Source organism: Stigmatopora argus, chromosome 2, assembly GCF_051989625.1.
Source record: "Stigmatopora argus isolate UIUO_Sarg chromosome 2, RoL_Sarg_1.0, whole genome shotgun sequence".
Classification (NCBI taxonomy): domain Eukaryota; kingdom Metazoa; phylum Chordata; class Actinopteri; order Syngnathiformes; family Syngnathidae; genus Stigmatopora; species Stigmatopora argus.
In genome coordinates, this window is record NC_135388.1 from 2,215,814 (window position 1) to 2,234,087 (window position 18,274).

The 18,274-nt window shown below is 36.9% G+C and overlaps 1 protein-coding gene across 4 annotated transcripts in view; it reads left to right on the plus strand.

Moving 5' to 3' along the window:
- phkb (phosphorylase kinase, beta) overlaps positions 1-18,274 on the plus strand; it is a 55,608-nt gene that overhangs the window by 24,259 nt on the left and 13,075 nt on the right. For all 4 annotated transcript variants that reach the window (XM_077588397.1, XM_077588388.1, XM_077588407.1 and 1 more), the window contains 6 exons: positions 464-558; positions 8,246-8,301; positions 8,790-8,883; positions 15,098-15,181; positions 16,809-16,913; positions 18,070-18,152. In XM_077588397.1, coding sequence (XP_077444523.1) covers positions 464-558; positions 8,246-8,301; positions 8,790-8,883; positions 15,098-15,181; positions 16,809-16,913; positions 18,070-18,152 — 517 coding nt within the window. The remainder of the gene's footprint in view (positions 1-463; positions 559-8,245; positions 8,302-8,789; positions 8,884-15,097; positions 15,182-16,808; positions 16,914-18,069; positions 18,153-18,274) is intronic.

Here is an 18,274-nt window from a genome sequence, read left to right on the forward strand (position 1 = left end):
GCTCAGTGAAACTGCTCATGGCCATTGTTGGCTTTTATTGATGCGTACACCGTGTTGTTTTACCTTGTTTTGTCACCGGTCTTTTGGTAGTCGGTCTTTTGGTCGCCGGTCTTTTGGTCGCCGGTCTTTTGGTCGCCGGTCTTTTGGTCGCCCATTGTCGCGGTCGGGGCGACCAAAAGACCGCGACCAAAAGACGGCGACCAATCGACCCCATACGGAATGGCTACAACGTGGCGGCCGAGTAGCAGATTAGCGGAAGTCGCTAGAGGTTTGCTATCGTCTCACAAGTTGTGTGAAGTGGAATTTGATTGGATGGATTTGTTTAAGTCTGATGGGTTGGAATAATTTTGGAGGTTTGTGCAAGTCGTGTGATATTTTTGATCATCTAATGAGATTTGGGGTGAATTAGGCAGATTTGCGTTTAAGAATGTGTCAACGTTTTGTCCTCGTTTGTGTGTCCAAGTTGACGAACTGATCAGCCCCAAGGACATCGACCCCATTCATCGCTATGTTCCTCGTCAGGACCAACGCAACGTTAGCATGCGCTACTCCAACCAGGTCAGTCTTTGTGCTTTTAATGTCTAGACACAGTTTTTCACAGTTGAATTCTCAGAATGTTGTCCGTCAGAAGAAAAGGTTTTATGTTATTCCACTTAAGTGTAAGAAAGGTCTGCAATTTTATGGTGAGAGACAGAATGTAGATGTAATAAAAAAACTTAAAAACGTCAGATTGCTATTTGACAAACATCCTTTTAGAAGCTTAGTGTGAATTTTAGCTTTTAATGGTGAAAACACATTCTCATATTTAGAATTTGAACATAATTAATCAACTGTTCCTTCCTGTTCCAATTTTCTGAAAAATGCTGCCTTTTTCTGAGATGCACTTTCTTAACCAGTTTCCCGTCTATTACAACAAACGTCACCCATTTGTCAGGCTTTTTTGCGCTTTTCTTTTTGATGAAATAGTGCATTTTAAACAATTATTTATATAATTATCTTTTGAATATAATTATCTTTGATCCTGGGAGAAACCGATAATGTTTGTGTTAGTATTTCTAAGGAGTCACTTCAATTGTACTATATATATATATATATATATATATATATATATATATATATATATATATATATATATATATATATATATATATATATACACACACATATATTCCCTCGATTATGGCGACTTCAGTTATCGCAAATTCACTTCTTTGCAATTTTTTTCTGCAATTAATTAATTAGAATATATATACATATATATATATATATATATATATATATATATGTATGTATATATTTTTAATTATTCACTTCTTTGCAATTTTTTTCTGCAAATATTTTTTTTCTTTTTAAATTAATTAATTGCAGAAAAAATTGCAAAGAAATTAATTCGCGATAAGTGAAGTCGCGATAATCGAGGGAAGACTATTAATTTTTCACAAACCAAAAACAAAGACATTAAAGTAACAATAGTAAAATGAAGAATACAAACAGTTTTTAGATAGCTATAGCCTCAAAACAACATTACTACAGGCTGCGTGAAAAAAGAACATTATTAAGTCGCAGACCCAGCCAAACTATGAAAAAAAGTGACCTATATTACAGAAAATACTGTACCGTGTTTAAAAAAAAAAACCTTGTCGCAAGAAACCCCCCGAGTAGGGCACTAAAAATAGATTGAAAAATGCTGACATGTGAATGTATACATAATGTACATAGGTAAGACTCATTAAATTGACATCCCCAGCAGAAAAGGCAATGTAGGGTGGTTTTTTTAGTGTTGTTTTTTTTATATTGGAGGTTTGAGGCATATTAATCTAATAGTCCAATGGGGAGAACTCATGCAGTATTTAATGGACGGCGTTAAATTCCTTTGCGTGAGAAAGCAGCAACCCCTCCGCCCACACACGCGTGACCACTCGTAGCCGTAGTGAGCTCTCGAAGAATTATCCTGGTGAGATAAATGGATCCATCCCTGGCCCCTGTCGGATTGGAGGGTCGGCAGCGAGGGTGATGAAGAAAGGAAAGGCGCAAGAAAGAGTTCAATTTGCGTTAATGTAGCGTGTAAAGCGCCAATGCATGTTAGGCAGATTTTTATTTTGCTCCTTTCTGTTAAGCATCCTTTCATAGGATCATCCTTCTGATTTAAATTGGAATGTGTTTCGACCTTGTAGACGTCCAATCCATTTGAAGTGGGAGGACTGACAGCTAATGAACAAATGTTAGCAAACTAGTTTTTGTTGCAAGCAAACCTGTACTCCATAATTTGTCATAATACAACCACAGGCATGTTTAACAGTAAAATATCATATTAGCCTCCTCGCATATAAGCCATGCCCTTAAAATTGCCTTAAAATTTTTGAATTTGGCAATTTATCCCGTATAAGACGCACCCTTAACATTTCCTTAATATTGTTGAATTGTACAATTTCTCTCGTATAAGCCGCACGTTTAAAATTGCCCTAAAATTGTTGAATTTTACTATTTCTCTCGTATAAGCCGTACCCTTAAAATTGTTGAATTTTACAATTTCTCTCGTATAAGCCGCACCCTTAAAATTGCCTTAATATTGTTGAATTGTACAATTTCTCTCGTATAAGCCGCACCTTTAAAATTGCCTTAAAATTGTTGAATTTTACTATTTCTCTCGTATAATCCCTACCCTTAAAATTGCCTTAAAATCGTTGAATTTTACAATTTCTCGTGTATAAGCCGCCCCATGATTCATAATGTTCACCTCCATATTCATGGTTTTAATAGGGAGTACAAATGTGTTACTTTGAAAGGAAAAGCTTAAGAAAAATCATCAAACGGGGTATTTCTGAGATACTGTATGAATCAAAAGCACATTATTAGGGTCAATATCATTAGGAAGTTAGTAATTCATCCAGTAATGGTTGTTTTCTTACTGCAAAACAGAAAATAACCAACAAATGGTAAATGTTACTTTGTCGAAATCTACTGGTGAAAGAGTATAGCAATTCTTGTGCGCATATAAACCGTACCCTTGATTATTCAGTCATTTTTTTTAGTTACAAATACGGCTTATATGCGAGAAAATACGGGAATGAAAATGACGACAAACCTCTTTGTCCCCTAGCCCTACATTTTCTATTACCAACACTAAAATTTAACTTTGGGTGTTACAATTTTAAAAAAAAATGTATATAACCCTCCGTTTTAGGTTCAAATTGGAGTCACAGCAGCTATCATATTTCCCAGTAGATGTCACTGTGTCATGTTACCGAATGCGTCAGCAATTCAGATGACCGTGTATTTCTGCACTTTGTGTTTGTGTGTATTTTGTTCAATGTAATGTGTTCCAGTCCGTTTAGCTCGAAGGGCGTAGATGCATTTCATAGAGTGTCGCATAAAAAGCTCGCCGCGAGGAAATGAAGCGATCAGACGCCGCGGCGCAGTCGTCTTCATTTGTCCGCGTGCCGCGCTACGTGTTGCAAATAACACGTTCACTACGCTGCCACATTGGATCACATAAATGGTGTATAAAATGGCAGATAAGCCATTTGAAAATAACAGCGCCGTAAAACTAGTCATAGCACTTCCCGATTCGATTGGATGAGCAATTTTGTCGGAGATGCCGGATGACGTATAACACCCTATTTTGCCCGCACCTCAGCTCCATATTTCTTGTTTTTATTTAGCCCTCAGGAAGACACTTTCCTGCAACTTATGTTACAATCCAGCAAAAGACAAGACTTATGATTTCTTCTTTGGTGCCTTGTGAAAGCTTTATATGAATACACTTGTGTTCGAGTTGAGTTGGAGTGTTTTGGTTCATGTTTGCGCCGAAGGGTGGATTCAAACCTGCCTTGTTTGAGTTTGATTTTTTTAATAAGAGACTGATCATATCCATGTTAATGTAATATATATATATATATATATATATATGTATATGTGTATATGTGTATATGTGTATATGTGTATATGTGTATATGTGTATATGTGTATATGTGTATATGTGTATATGTGTATATGTGTATATGTGTATATGTGTATATGTGTATATGTGTATATGTGTATATGTGTATATGTGTATATGTGTATGTGTATATGTGTATATGTGTATATGTGTATATGTGTATATGTGTATATGTGTATATGTGTATATGTGTATATGTGTATATGTGTATATGTGTATATGTGTATATGTGTATATGTGTATATGTGTATATGTGTATATGTGTATATGTGTATATGTGTATATGTGTATATGTGTATATGTGTATATGTGTATATGTGTATATGTGTATATGTGTATATGTGTATATGTGTATATGTGTATATGTGTATATGTGTATATGTGTATATGTGTATATGTGTATATGTGTATATGTGTATATGTGTATATGTGTATATGTGTATATGTGTATATGTGTATATGTGTATATGTGTATATGTGTATATGTGTATATGTGTATATGTGTATATATACCTATATATATATATATATATATATATATATATATATATATATATATATATATATATATATATTATATGTCAATATGTGAGATTGTCGCCGAGGGCTGCCGTATTTTCTCGCATATTAGCCGCCTCTGCGTATAAGCCGCACCGTTAAAATTGTCTTAGTCTTTGAATTTTGCAATTCCCCTCATATAAGCCGCCTCCTGATTCAGAATTTTCACTTCCATATTCATGGTATTCATGGGACAATCATCGCAGGTGGTTTTGAGATTTTGGATGAATCGATTGCTATAAAAAGTGAATATTCAGAGCTTTTAATCCAGTTCTTTTAATCCATTTATAAAACAAGAAAATCCAAATATTATATCTAAAATAGTCCGGCCCACGTGAAATCAAGTTGACGTTAAAGCGGCCCGCGAACCAACCCGAGTCTGACACCCTTGGTCTAGATCGTTACTGCGTTTCGTCTGTCACCTTGCAGTTTTGTGCATGTCAAGTCTAATTTATCATCGTTTTTTTTTGAGTGACTAATATGGCCTATATGCGAGAAAATAGGGTCATTTTCATCTTTAGTCCCTTGTGCAGATTGACGCTAAACGATGAAACATACACGCGCACACACCCACACACAAGTAGCAGTTTTTGCCAGCATTGTGATCGCAATTTTGTTTGTCTAACAGCCAGGCTTTAAGATGATTGGCCAAGAGGTTCAGCGACGAGAGTTCATGTATGATAATTGGTATCAAGTTCCAGAGAAGGTGCTTTGGCTGAATGCAGTCTTTTTGAATGGAACAACACAGTCACCTCTAGAGCCAGCCCTTGTTGATGTATTGGATTTTTTTTAACTAGCTGGCATGAATGTATCCCACTGTATTTGACACCCCTGGTCTAGCTGATCTTGTCTCTTTGCTGTTGTGTCCTTGAAACTGTCCTCAATATCGCCATGGTTACAGCATCAAAGTGGCACGGGGTGCCGGAACAGCGTGGAAGTCTGTCATGGCAGATGAATAGGAATGGGGGGTCTTCTTCATGCAGTACTTTTCGATGGGAAGTGATCTGGCCTTGATATATTCTAAAAATATAAAATTCCCCTATTTTTGCTGCATTCTTCATGTTTTTCAAGGATGAGATGATATTCCTTCCCGTCTTTTACCCGCTCAATACATCTACAAACATCAAAATACACATTTTGCCTTCTCACCGTCCAGACTCGGAGTTCTTTCATCTTTAAACCTGTGACACGTTCAAATACCCTCATCAAAAATAGGAATCTGCACGCCGGGGCGTGAAAGGAAGGGGATTATATTTCAATTCAGACGGCGTTTGTGAGTGAGTGAAGGAGATGGGAGGAGTTCTCCTGCTTCAACTTTTCATGAAAACCGTTTTTTTTCTTCTTCAGTTTTTTTATTCCTTTGTGATGCCACGCTCACTCACTGGGATGCAATGTGACCGTGAAAAGAGTCGCTCAAAGTTCTACATTTCAAATCTTTTGAATGATTAAACAAATTGCCGAATAAAATGTGAGGGTGGCTGGTAAGACGTGAAATGAAGCTTAAAAAATGGATGGGATAGGAATTCAATTGAAAGCCTAGCAGTGTGATGTCGGCTTGCAGAATATTTCCATGAACGTACCAGGATGAGTCGGTCCTTTTTTGGGGGGCTTTTGGGTCTGAAATTTGGGTTTGGCTTCAAAGTAGGACTTCCAGAAAAATGACCTATTTTCACTGTGAGTACAGTATTAATATATTATATCTATACATTATACGTGACTTTTTTAAAATTACTTATTTATGTTTGTATTGTGGAGTAGCACCACTATTGTTTTATAATAACAAAATTACAATACAGAGATGCAAGTACACAAGTACAATGAGCAAAAAGTGTATATTTATATTATATTCCAGCTATAGACATAGCAAAAGAATGTAAAGTATTAATATCTAAATATCAAGTCAAGTCAAAAGCCTTTATTGTCATTATACAACTGCGTATAACAAAATTATATAGATTATAAATTATATATATTTTCACTGTGAGTACAGTATTAATATATTATATCTATACATTATACGTGACTTTAAAATGACTTATTCATGTTTTTATTGTGGAGTAGCACCACTTATTTCGTTATAATAACGAAATTACAATACAGAGATGCAAGTACACAAGTACAATGAGCAAAAAGTGTATATTTATATTATATTTCAGCTATAGACAGCAAAAGAATGTAAAGTATTAATATCTAAATATCAAGTCAAGTCAAAAGCCTTTATTGTCATACAACCGCGTATAACAAAATTATATAGATTATAAATTATATATATTTTCACTGAGTACAGTATTAATATATTATATCTATACATTATACGTGACTTTTAAAAATTACTTGTTTTTATTGTGGAGTAGCACCACTAATTTCATAATAACGAAATTAGTGGTGCTACTCCACAATAAAAACATAAATAAGTAAAAAAGTCCATATAATGTATAGATATAATATATTAATACTGTACTCACAGTGAAAATATAATTTATAACCTATATAATTTTGTTATACGCAGTTGTATAATGACAATAAAGGCTTTTGACTTGACTTGATATTTAGATATTAATACATTACATTATTTTGCTATTCGTCTATAACTGTAATATTATATAAATACGTATACACCTTTTGCTCATTGTACTTGTATACTTGCATTTCTGTATTGGCGCGAAAACAATAATAATAATGGGGATGATCCTACTTTGCATTTTTTTTGTTTATCGCGGCCATGTTTGGTCGACATTAACCGCGTTATTCGAGGGATTACTGTACTTTTCAAACTTGGTTTTTCCACTATAACGCCTGAAGCTTCTCCTAAAATGATACAATGTCCGTCAATTTCCATAATATCTTGTGTTGAGAGCTACAGGGCAGCATTACAAAGGAGGACCGAAATTCTTGGTCCATCACCCGCACTTGCTCTTTCAGGATTTCCACCTCATTTCCATTCCGACAGCGCGGAGGTTGCACTATGCTTCCTTCCGCCCACTGTCAGCTCGTGCTGAATCCTGATTTCGCCTCACATCCGTTCATGTCCCGCGGCATCAAAGTCGACTCACGTCAAATCAATTAGCTTTTGTTGGGACTGGCCCGAAAGAACGGCAAAACATGTGCAATATTCCATAGGGCAAAAAAAGTATGTTCACTAGGGTTGTCCCCGATAAGAAATTGGATTGGAAATGGAGCCCAATGGCATCTTTTTCCGAGGTTTGGAATCGGGTAAAAAGTATCTCATCTCATTTTTAGAGTGTCCAATCAGCCTACCATGCATGTCTTTGGAATGTGGGAGGAAACCGGAGTACCCGGAGAAAACCCACGCAGGCCCGGGGAGAACATGCAAACTCCACACAGGTGGACCGACCTGGATTTGAATTTAGCCATGGCAGTTAATGAGTTAAGGTAGAGAAATGATCCATATATGTAATGAAAAACAACGGGAATTTGGCCATGTCGCCCTTTGTGAAAGAGATCTTGATCTCAATGTGTTCTATCTGGTTAAATAAATGATAAATACATTTTTAAAAATGAGTGCCATGAAAAGATTGAAGAAAACAAAATCATAATCCGTGCATGAAAGGGTTGATTAAGCAAGCGACTATACGTCTTGCCATGCCATCGTACTATTTCTATCGTCCTGCTTTCTAACTAATCATGTGCGTTCACCTACCCAAACTTTTAATTGATACATTTACAAGCTCATCCTATCATACAGTTTATTGTAAAACTTATTGTTGCCTTTTTTGTCCCTCATAGGGCCCCATAGAGAATGATGTTGTGGTCCACGTGTCGCTGATAGCTGAAAGCCAGAGGTACATTGTTTTTAAATGTAAATTTTGTAGATTTTTGCAGCCACAATTACCATTTTCTGCACTATACGCCGCACCTTCAATGAACGACCTGTCTTAAAAAAATCATTTTAATCATAAGGCGCACTGGATTATAAAGCGCACTGGATTATAAGGCGCAGTAGCAGTAGTGGTTGTGTTAGGTGGTGGTAGTATATGCTTTTTCTTTGGAAAACAATTATATACTGCAAGTAACTGCATTTTATCCATTATCCAAATGTTAAACCTAGAATAATATAATGTGATTGATTGATGTGGACGAATCAGAAAATATCTGTGATTAGTCAACTAACAAAATAATTGCTTGCAGCAGCCCTTGTACCTTTTGGGATCGATCCCATAGCGTCACTCTCTGGAAATAAGAAAACTATTTTAAGCGAGACTATGTAATGCAAGAAGAATATTTTACTCTATGCGCTCTATTTGTTGATTTATTTTCCATTTACGCGTAGGCTGCAGGTGTTCCTGAACACATACGGCATCCAGACGCAGACACCACAGCAGGTGGAGCCCATCCAAATCTGGCCGCAGAAGGAGTTAGTCAAGGTAATCCATACACTTGCTTAGCTCTGCGCTAGCTCGTATACATTGACAGAATGTTAGAGTATAGCTTGCCTATGGATAGCACGCTAGCAAACATCTGCAGCTCATTCTGGGTGTGACATCATCTTCCGTTTGCTGATTTTTTTTGGGTGGGTGGGGCCAAAGCAGGTAGGAATAGAACACTAATTATGATCGTTTTTTTAAGAAATAAGATGTTTCTGTCACTTCTATGGATTGATTTCTGTCCAAAATACAGCCAGGTATCATTTTAAAGTCACATGCTGTTGTATTTTCTTGCTGATGCTTTGAGTATTTATGCTTCTGAAAAAAAGCATTTAAAAAAAAATATATATGAAGGATCTATTTTCCTTCTTTTCCATTATTTTCTGATTTTGTGGAGACCATTTCCCATCCAAATATACCAAAACTAGCTTTCTGAGATCAGTCATCTATTTTTCATAAATGTTGTTTCTTGAAAACACCGTTTTAGCGTTTAAAAGCCGAAAAAAGTCAAATGTTCACCCGCATTTATCAAACCCAGAGATAGGTCATTAATTTTTCTAATGCTGTACTGTTAAAACATTTCAGCTGTTCTTGTCAATCCTTCACCAGCAAACTGTTTGAAGTGATTGCCTTTTGTTGTCGTGTGGCAGATGTTAGATTCCCTAAGCAGCTTCCTCTTTATTTTGCGTCTAAACGGAGGAGTTTAGAAAAATAGCATTGACGCCACCATCGAACTAATCGATGTTGCAATCAGTCAGATTACATGTGAGCAGCCTTTCCTACTCTTGATTGTCACATTCATCTAATACAAACTCTCTGCTCCACGTTATTGATTCCCCTTCGCACTGCTCTGCTTAACCACCATTGATCAGCATAATGGCCCAACTGGTCGCCGTCATTTCCTCCCGCACAATGTCTTTTTTTTCCCCCGTTCATCGTTTTGTACCATGTTACAGTAAATTGGAACCTGGACACTACGAACAACTCTTCAGTACAAACGGATTTTGTAAGCGACAATGCAGAACGACACTTGATTGATGAATCGACTATTAGTCAATTGTACTATCTTAATCCACAGCTGTCAAATTATATGATTTTCCCGTATTTTATACTTTTTTTTAAAAATATTTCGAATTTTGTACGCCGTATAACAACTTTTGTAGGGTATTTTTTGAGTATGTTTTTTGTAAAACCTATCTCGTTTTACCGCGTCAGTCACTTCTGCCTTTTCACACTATGAATATAGCGTGTCAGCAAGCAATGTATTCAGACAGTCAAGCTGTCAGCGTCATACAGCGACATCTACAGAATCTTGAATTTAGTGCATACTGATTGGGCACTTTGGGGCGTCTACTTTGGAGAAAATTTTAGACTTTTAAGAGTATAGATGTATATTAAATTTCCTGATTTTTCCCCCTTTTAAATCAATAATTGTCATTTTTTCTGTGTTTTTAGTTCAAAAATCATTTTGTAAAATCTAAAAATAAATTTAAAAAAGCAAAAATAAACATTGTTTTAGATCTATTAAAAACTGAATATTCAGGGTTTTTAATCCAGTTCTTTTAATCCATTTATTAAAAAAATCTAAATATTATATCTAAAATGGTCCGGCCCACATGAAATGGAGTTGACGTTAACGCGGGCCGCGAACCAACCCGAGTCTGACACCCCTGATCTAGGAGTATTTAGGTTGTGCCCTGAATGCCATTGATTGTGGCATTTTGACGGCCAATGGCGAATGAACGATTGTGATTGAAGATAGGAAATTGAGCGAAGCGGAGTAGTGCACGCAGAAAAACATCTAGTTTTGCTGCGTCACCCTTGTAAAAAAAAACAACGAAAAAAATATATTCTGTAGGTAAAGTATGAATAAGCAACAAAGTGGCCATCAGGCATGAACAACCCCATAGTGGGCCACTTCCAGCTCGCGGGCCGCTTGTTTAACACCCCTGGCCTCTACCAATGTTTCTGAGCTGAGCTGGTTTATGCAATATTCAGGATTACTCCGTATGGACCTATAGACAGCTTCTTCCATGGCGGACGACCAATAGGAGGCCAAGAATTTCAAAATGAATTTGGCAGAAATAAAATTGAAGATCAATGTTGACGAAGGAAATGAAAAAATATCACAGCGGTTGTTGTCGGCCATCATTGCTACTTTTTCCTCAGTTCTGCGGCATCCTTCAATGCGTTTTAGTGCCAAATTCACTCTGCACGTTGTTTAGCCGCCTCCGGGTTAGAGTGAGAATCACAGAGCAAGCGGCGGGATTTAGCACAGACTCCAAATTAATAGAGCACTTTGTCGAGTGGATAACTGTAAAGGCATTTTTCGATTTTCTGCCTGCCGCTTAATGGACTATTCCTGAGCTTCACACCACTGCTTGTGTAATCCTTCTGGACGGATGAAAGCTGACCGTGCGAGCACAAGTGTACTGCACTTTAGCGGAGCGTGTAACACGGAGGGGAACATCCAGATTTAAACCGAGCATTGACTCACCTACATGACTTTCTATGTCTCCGTATCTGAGGAATCCGGCTTGCCTCACGTCGCTTCAAAAATGATGTTCAAATCACTAGTTTAATGTAAACAGATGATGGCTGAAGTGCTCGTAGGTCGATCGCCAAGGTACCATTGAAAGATGGCCCCAGAATAAGATTTGATCCCGTTTATTCGGGCTGTAACGACGTCTCGTTTGTACCGCGAGATCGCAATACTCAGATTATTTATGAGAACACGCACATCTGACTCATTTAACAATCATTCGGCTGTCATTAGGATCTAAAGCGTGACAGGCTCACCTGACAATTAAACGACCTGTCACAGCTGCTTGTAAAGTCGTTCTTTTGATGTTGAACCGATAAAGAGACTTGCCGCAGCTAAGCTTCATTTCGGCACCCTTTGTTGGTAATAACACGCGTCTCCACTGCCCTCCCTACTCGGTGTGGTATTATGATTTTTACTGACCAAAAATAGTCACTTAACAAACCATGTTTTCTCGCTTATTAGCCGCCTCTGCATATAAGCCTCGTCGACATATAAGCCTCATCTGCATATAGGCCGCACCCTTAAAATTGTTGAATTTTACAATTTCTCTCGTATAAGACAACCCCTGTGTTAGGTTTATCCAATGATAGGTTCATCCTTAGGTATTTCCAAATTCAGCTTTCAATAAAAAAGGCATCTGTAGTCAAAGACTACAGACTATATTCATTGCAAACACATTTATAATAATGATTACTCCAACACCCTGATTCACAATTTTCACCTCCATATTCATTCAACTGTTACTTTGAAGGGAAAATCTTAAGAAAAATCATCGCACGTGGTATTTCTGAGATACTGTATGAATCGAAAGGATCGTCTGCTGGATTGCATATTCCGTCCAAAAGGGTGTTGCCTGCACATAGACAAACCCCTGCGTATAAGCCGTACCTTTAAAATTGCCTTAAAATCATTGAAATTTACAATTTCTCTCGTAATAAGACGCCCCCTGATTCACAATTTTCATCTCCATATTCATGGTTTTAACCAAATGTGTTACTTTGAAGGGAAAGCTGCGTTTAAAAAAAAATATATATATATATATATATATATTTTAAACGCAGGTTTCCCTTCATATATATGTGTATATATGTATCTATATATATATATATATATATATACGTATATATGTGTATATATATGTATTTATATGTATATATGTATATATATACACACACATATACATATACATGTGTATATATATATATATATATACATATACATATATATATACATATATACATATATACATATATACACATATACATACATACATACATATACATACATACATATATAAATATACATACATATATATATATATATATATATATATATATATATATATATATATATATATATATATATATATATATATATATATATATATATATATATATATATATATATATATATATATATATATATATATATATATATATATATATATATATATATATATATATATATATATATATATATATATATATATATATATATATATATATATATATAGCGGTCTAGTTTGTCATCCCTTGGTAAGATAGCGGCGCCCTGAGCTTTTTTAAGTTTTTTGCAAGATAACGTTATTTTTTTGTTTTTTAATGACCATATCAGCCACATTGTCTTACATTATGCCGTTTCGTCTAATTTGTGCGCATATAAGCCGTACCCTTGATTCAGTCCTAATTTTTTTGGCGACAAATGCGGCTTATATGCGAGAAAATACAAAAAAATTGCACCTATTTCTTGACCTTGCCATGCCCTACTCTCCCTTATGCCTACGGAACATCCCAATTTCCCCACACAGCCGCCTCCAAGTCCTCATACTTCATACTGGTGATGTCACGCACTCTTGTGAATTAAACTCGCCTTGACCAGCTGCCTCATTGCTATTCTCCACAGGGTATCCCAGTCGGGTGCAGAAGTTGTCCTCACCTCCCTCTTGAGTGTGTGCGAGCGTACGCCACATTTGCAATTCTGCTTCATCGTCTACGAACATCTTTGTGTGGACTAATACACAATCCTGCTCTTTACTTACTTTTTAACCTGTTTAATTCTAATTGGAACAACCTTTAAGCCGCCGAATGCGGGAGAGGAGGAGCACAGTTCCCCCTTTTGCACTTCTTTAGACTGAAGTCGCTACAGGATGGAAATACATTCAGACTGCATTTTTAAAGAGGCAAATTGAATTTTAAATGGCTCGTATTCACGGAGGTGTGGAATTTAATATGATGAACATTGGATAGGAGAGTGTGCACACATTCTGCGTTGTTGTTGGGGTTTTTTTCAGTGTAGTTTTACGGGTTATATAGGTCACTTGAGTGGAAAAGGTCATAGATAGCGCATCCACGTCAAGCATAGCATTGCAAGTCGATCTCAAGGGCAATAAAGGTAAAGGCCTGATGTATTCGGCTCACATAGCAGGTGGGGATTTCACACCTCGGAGTCAAGGCTTGGAATCAATGCCCGACTCGGCTGTCTTTGCATCGTCTGATTTGGGGATTTCAGAGACACAATGATAGAAGATAGGCTGTTCTTTGCTTTTCTTAACACCATCTTTTAATGCGTCAGAGCCACCTTCATACTTTGCTCCTTTTATAGAAGCATGCCGATGCACCTAGTTGAAATGTTCCGTTGTCAAGATGTGTCTTGACCTCCATTGCCTTAAAATGAATTTGAATTTAGGCAATTTTAACCGTGCTAAACAAGGTATTAGTAGGTTTTCTTTTTGACAGTCATATCGCACACCAGCCATAATTTATGGGAAAATGATTTCCCTCTCAAATGTGTTATCGTGACAGGCCTGAATGTCTGAAACCATTTAAGACCATGTAAAAAAATATTCTTTGCTGAATGAAATCTTTTTTTATGGAAAATAGAAAAACAGAAACTTGAAAATATCCCAAAAGAGGACTCCTAATTGAAGTACTACCATCTTCCTACAATCTGCTTTAATGTAAAGCATTTTCTTCTCTATTCGTTCATTGTCTGAGCCGCTTATCCTCACAAGGGTCGCGGGGGGTGCTGGAGCCCATCCCCCCAATTCCGGGAACCCTGAATGGGTGGCCAGCCAATCACAGGGGACAAAAAGACAAAGGACAACTATTCTCACTCATTCCCAGGAGCAATTTAGCGTAGAATTACTGTAATTTCTCGCATATAAGCCGTATTTGTAGCTAAAAAAGGATGATTCATACAGTATCTCAGAAATAGCATCTGCAATGATTTTTCAAAGTAACACATTTGTACTCCTTTAAAATCATGAATACGGAAGTGAAAATTGTGAATCAGGGTGCGGCTTATACGAGAGAAATTGTAAAATTCTAAGATTTTTACTCAATTTTAATGGTGCGGCTTATATGGTAGCTTAGCATGGATGCAAACAATCTATTCAACATGCTAGGCAGAAACATTGTTTTGATGCTGCTAGTGCTGCACTTTAAGCCCCCGGGGGATCCGTTAAGAACCCTGCTAATGGTGTTCCGGGGACCATTTCATTAGCGCCACATCTCATCGGCATTACTGATAATAACGATAGCAGTGGGTGGTCGTGCTGCCACACAAAGGTAATTTCTGCAACAATTGCAACGTCTCAGCTGGGGACGGAATGACCTCCCACCCCCAATGCGATGTATGTTCATTAATATGGCTCTGCCTGTCTACCCGCAGGCTTACCGCTTCTTGGCTGTCAATAAAAAGCTGGGCCTGAGTGGGCGTCCTGATCGACCCGTGGGCTGCATCGGAACATCCAAGGTATGCTACGTGAGCCAACATGTATGTCGCACCCCCTCGCGCACAGGTGTCAAAGTGGCGGCCCGGGGGCCAAATCTGGACCGCCACATCATTTTGTGTGGCCGGTAAAGTCAATCATTTGTGCCGACTTTCTGTTTTAGGATCAAATTAAAATGAAGACTATAGATGTGTATTACATTTCCTGATTTCCCCCCTTTTAAATCAATAATTGTAATTTTTTATCAATTTTTCTGTGTTTTTAATTAAAAAATCATTTTGTAAAATCTAAAAATATATCAAAAGCTAAAATAAACATTGTTTTAGATCTATAAAAAACTGAATATTCAGGGCTTTTAATCCAGTTCTTTTAATCCATTTATAAATAAAAAAATCTAAATATTATATCTAAAATGGTCCGGCCCACGTGAAATCAAGTTGACGTTAACGCGGCCCGCGAACTAACCAGAGTCTGACACCCTTGCCCTAGTGTATGTTTACCATGCGTGTTAGTGTCGAAGAGTGCTCAGATGCTAGCCTATTAACTTATTGGCTGCCGTTGATGGTGGGAGACGTTCCAATCCAGTTTGACTGAGAGAGGCTGACAGCCTTCCCAGTCAAAAAGGATTGGACGTCTAGCCTCAAGTCATTGAATATGTTTTTTAAAAATCGATATATCACGATATTACATTGCACGATTGTCGTATTGATTGGTGGAAATAAAACATAGGTGGCTACTCGTCCACACACTTTTAGTAATTGAGTTAGACCCTAGCTCGAGTCCCATATTGAGTGCTATGCATCTTTTTAAGATGTTTATTTTTTTAGGTGGGTTTGGACCAATAGTTGATTTGCAGGCAAGTCTGGACTAAAAACAGAAAATAATTCAACGTAGTCCATATGTTGTGCAAACATAACAAATGTTTACATTAGTACTGAATGAGGTTTCAGAAATAAATTGATATAAATGTACTTTTATGTCCATTTTGACTAGTTATTCCCGAAGACACACAAAAATCGTACTGTAAATTGTACTATCGGGATCAAATCGTAACTTGTGAATCGTGATATAAATCGTATGCAGTTAAATACAGTTAAATATGCAGATGCCACCTTACTTTACCAAATCTTCCATTACAAAGCTCCTCCTCCACTGCAAGATTTTGTACAAAAAATTCCAACACATAAAACGAGGGCTGGCTCTATAGGTGACTGTGTAGTTCCCTTCAAAAAGAGTGCTAAATTAGCCATAGCATCGTTTAGCTTCAACCTGCACAAGGGACTAAAGATGGAAATTAGCCCTCGGCTACAATCTTACATATTTACATGAAGTCGAATATGTTCATTAATATGTGCTCTCCCTTATTCAATAAACTAATGGCTCAAGACAAGTTAATAAGCAACTCTTTCCAGTTTATAACATGTCACCACTAAATCAGGATTCCCTCCTTCTGCTCCCCAAAACAATACAACAAAACATTAATGGATGGTTCCCTGCAAGAAAGCATTATCTTTGGGTCGAGTGTGTGCGTGTGGATGTGAACGTGTTATCCCTGGGGTTTGCTGCCTCACGGGAAATGATTGCTCCTTTTATCCACACGACCACAATAATGGGATTGTTGTCAACATCCATCTTCTTTTATATGTGTAGATTTACCGCATCCTGGGCAAGACGGTGGTGTGTTACCCCATTGTCTTTGATCTGAGCGACTTTTACCTCTCTCAGGATGTCATGCTGCTGATCGACGACATTAAGGTACGAGCCGTGTTGTTGGTAAACCGCGTATAGTGTCAAAGTGGTGGCACGGGGGCCAAATCTGGCCCGCCGCATCATTTTGTGTGGTCCGGGAAAGTAAATCATGAGTGCCGACTTTCTGTTTTAGGATCAAATTAAAATGAAGAGTATAGATGTATATTACATTTCCTGATTTTCCCCCTTTGAAATCAATAATTGTAATTTTTTAAACCGTTTTTTCAGTTTTTAGTTCAAAAATCATTTTGTATAATCTAAAAATATATTTAAAAAAGCTGAAAGAAACATTGTTTTAGATCTATAAAAACGGAATATTCAGGGCTTTTAATCCAGTTCTTTTAATCCATTTATTAAAAAAAAATCTAAATATTATATCTAAAATGGTCCGGCCCACGTGAAATCAAGTTGACGTTAAAGCGTCCCGCGAACCAACCTGAGTCTGACACCCTTGGCGTACTGTAATATCTTGAGCTACGGGCTTCATGCACTCGTATGTCAAGTCACTCATATCTCAAATCACTCATATCTCAAATCAATTTTCCCATATAAAATAACTAAATACAAATTAATCCGTTCCCACCCTCTGAAAAAAACACCTAAAATATAGGATATTACAATGGAAAAACATGTTTTTAATTGTTCTAATTCATCACCTACGCTCACAAAGTAACAAAAATACATATCTAGTGGTTATGATCTGCAATAAAATGTGACATTATTATCTACAGTACTGTATGGAGTTCTTACCTTCGAGACCGACCCCAACCCCAACACACTCATAACATAAACTTTCAATTTTACTTAAATGAACTTAGATTACTATACACACACACACTTTTAAAAAAATAGCTTTAATCTCAGTCAAGCGAAGACCACCCATGTTTTTCTATTATTTCATGCTTAATATCGATTTTCATCATACGCTTTTTCGTCTCACTACCCTTCATTGCACCGGCTTGCTTTGGACCTATTGTTTTTTTCACTTAATTCTGCACTGATTAACAAAAAAAAAATGTAAAAAAATGCAGTGTATGGCCGATACTCTGAGATATCTTTACACGACCTAGATGCGGCGAGAAAGACAGAGTGATGCTGTTCTCATAAGCAGCTAGTATTTCTTACGTTGCAATTTTTGTCCAAATATAATTCCATGTTGCAGAATGCCCTCCAGTTCATCAAGCAATGTTGGAAAATGCAAGGACGACCTCTCTTCTTGGTCCTCATCCACGAGGACAACATCAAGTAAATTATACTAAACTTCCTCCTTGTTTATTTCCTAACAGAAACTAAAAATGTGATATCCATTTTGTGTTCTTTCCGAGTACTCATTTTAATTTTTGACTGCCCTGAAAGAGGAAAAAAAA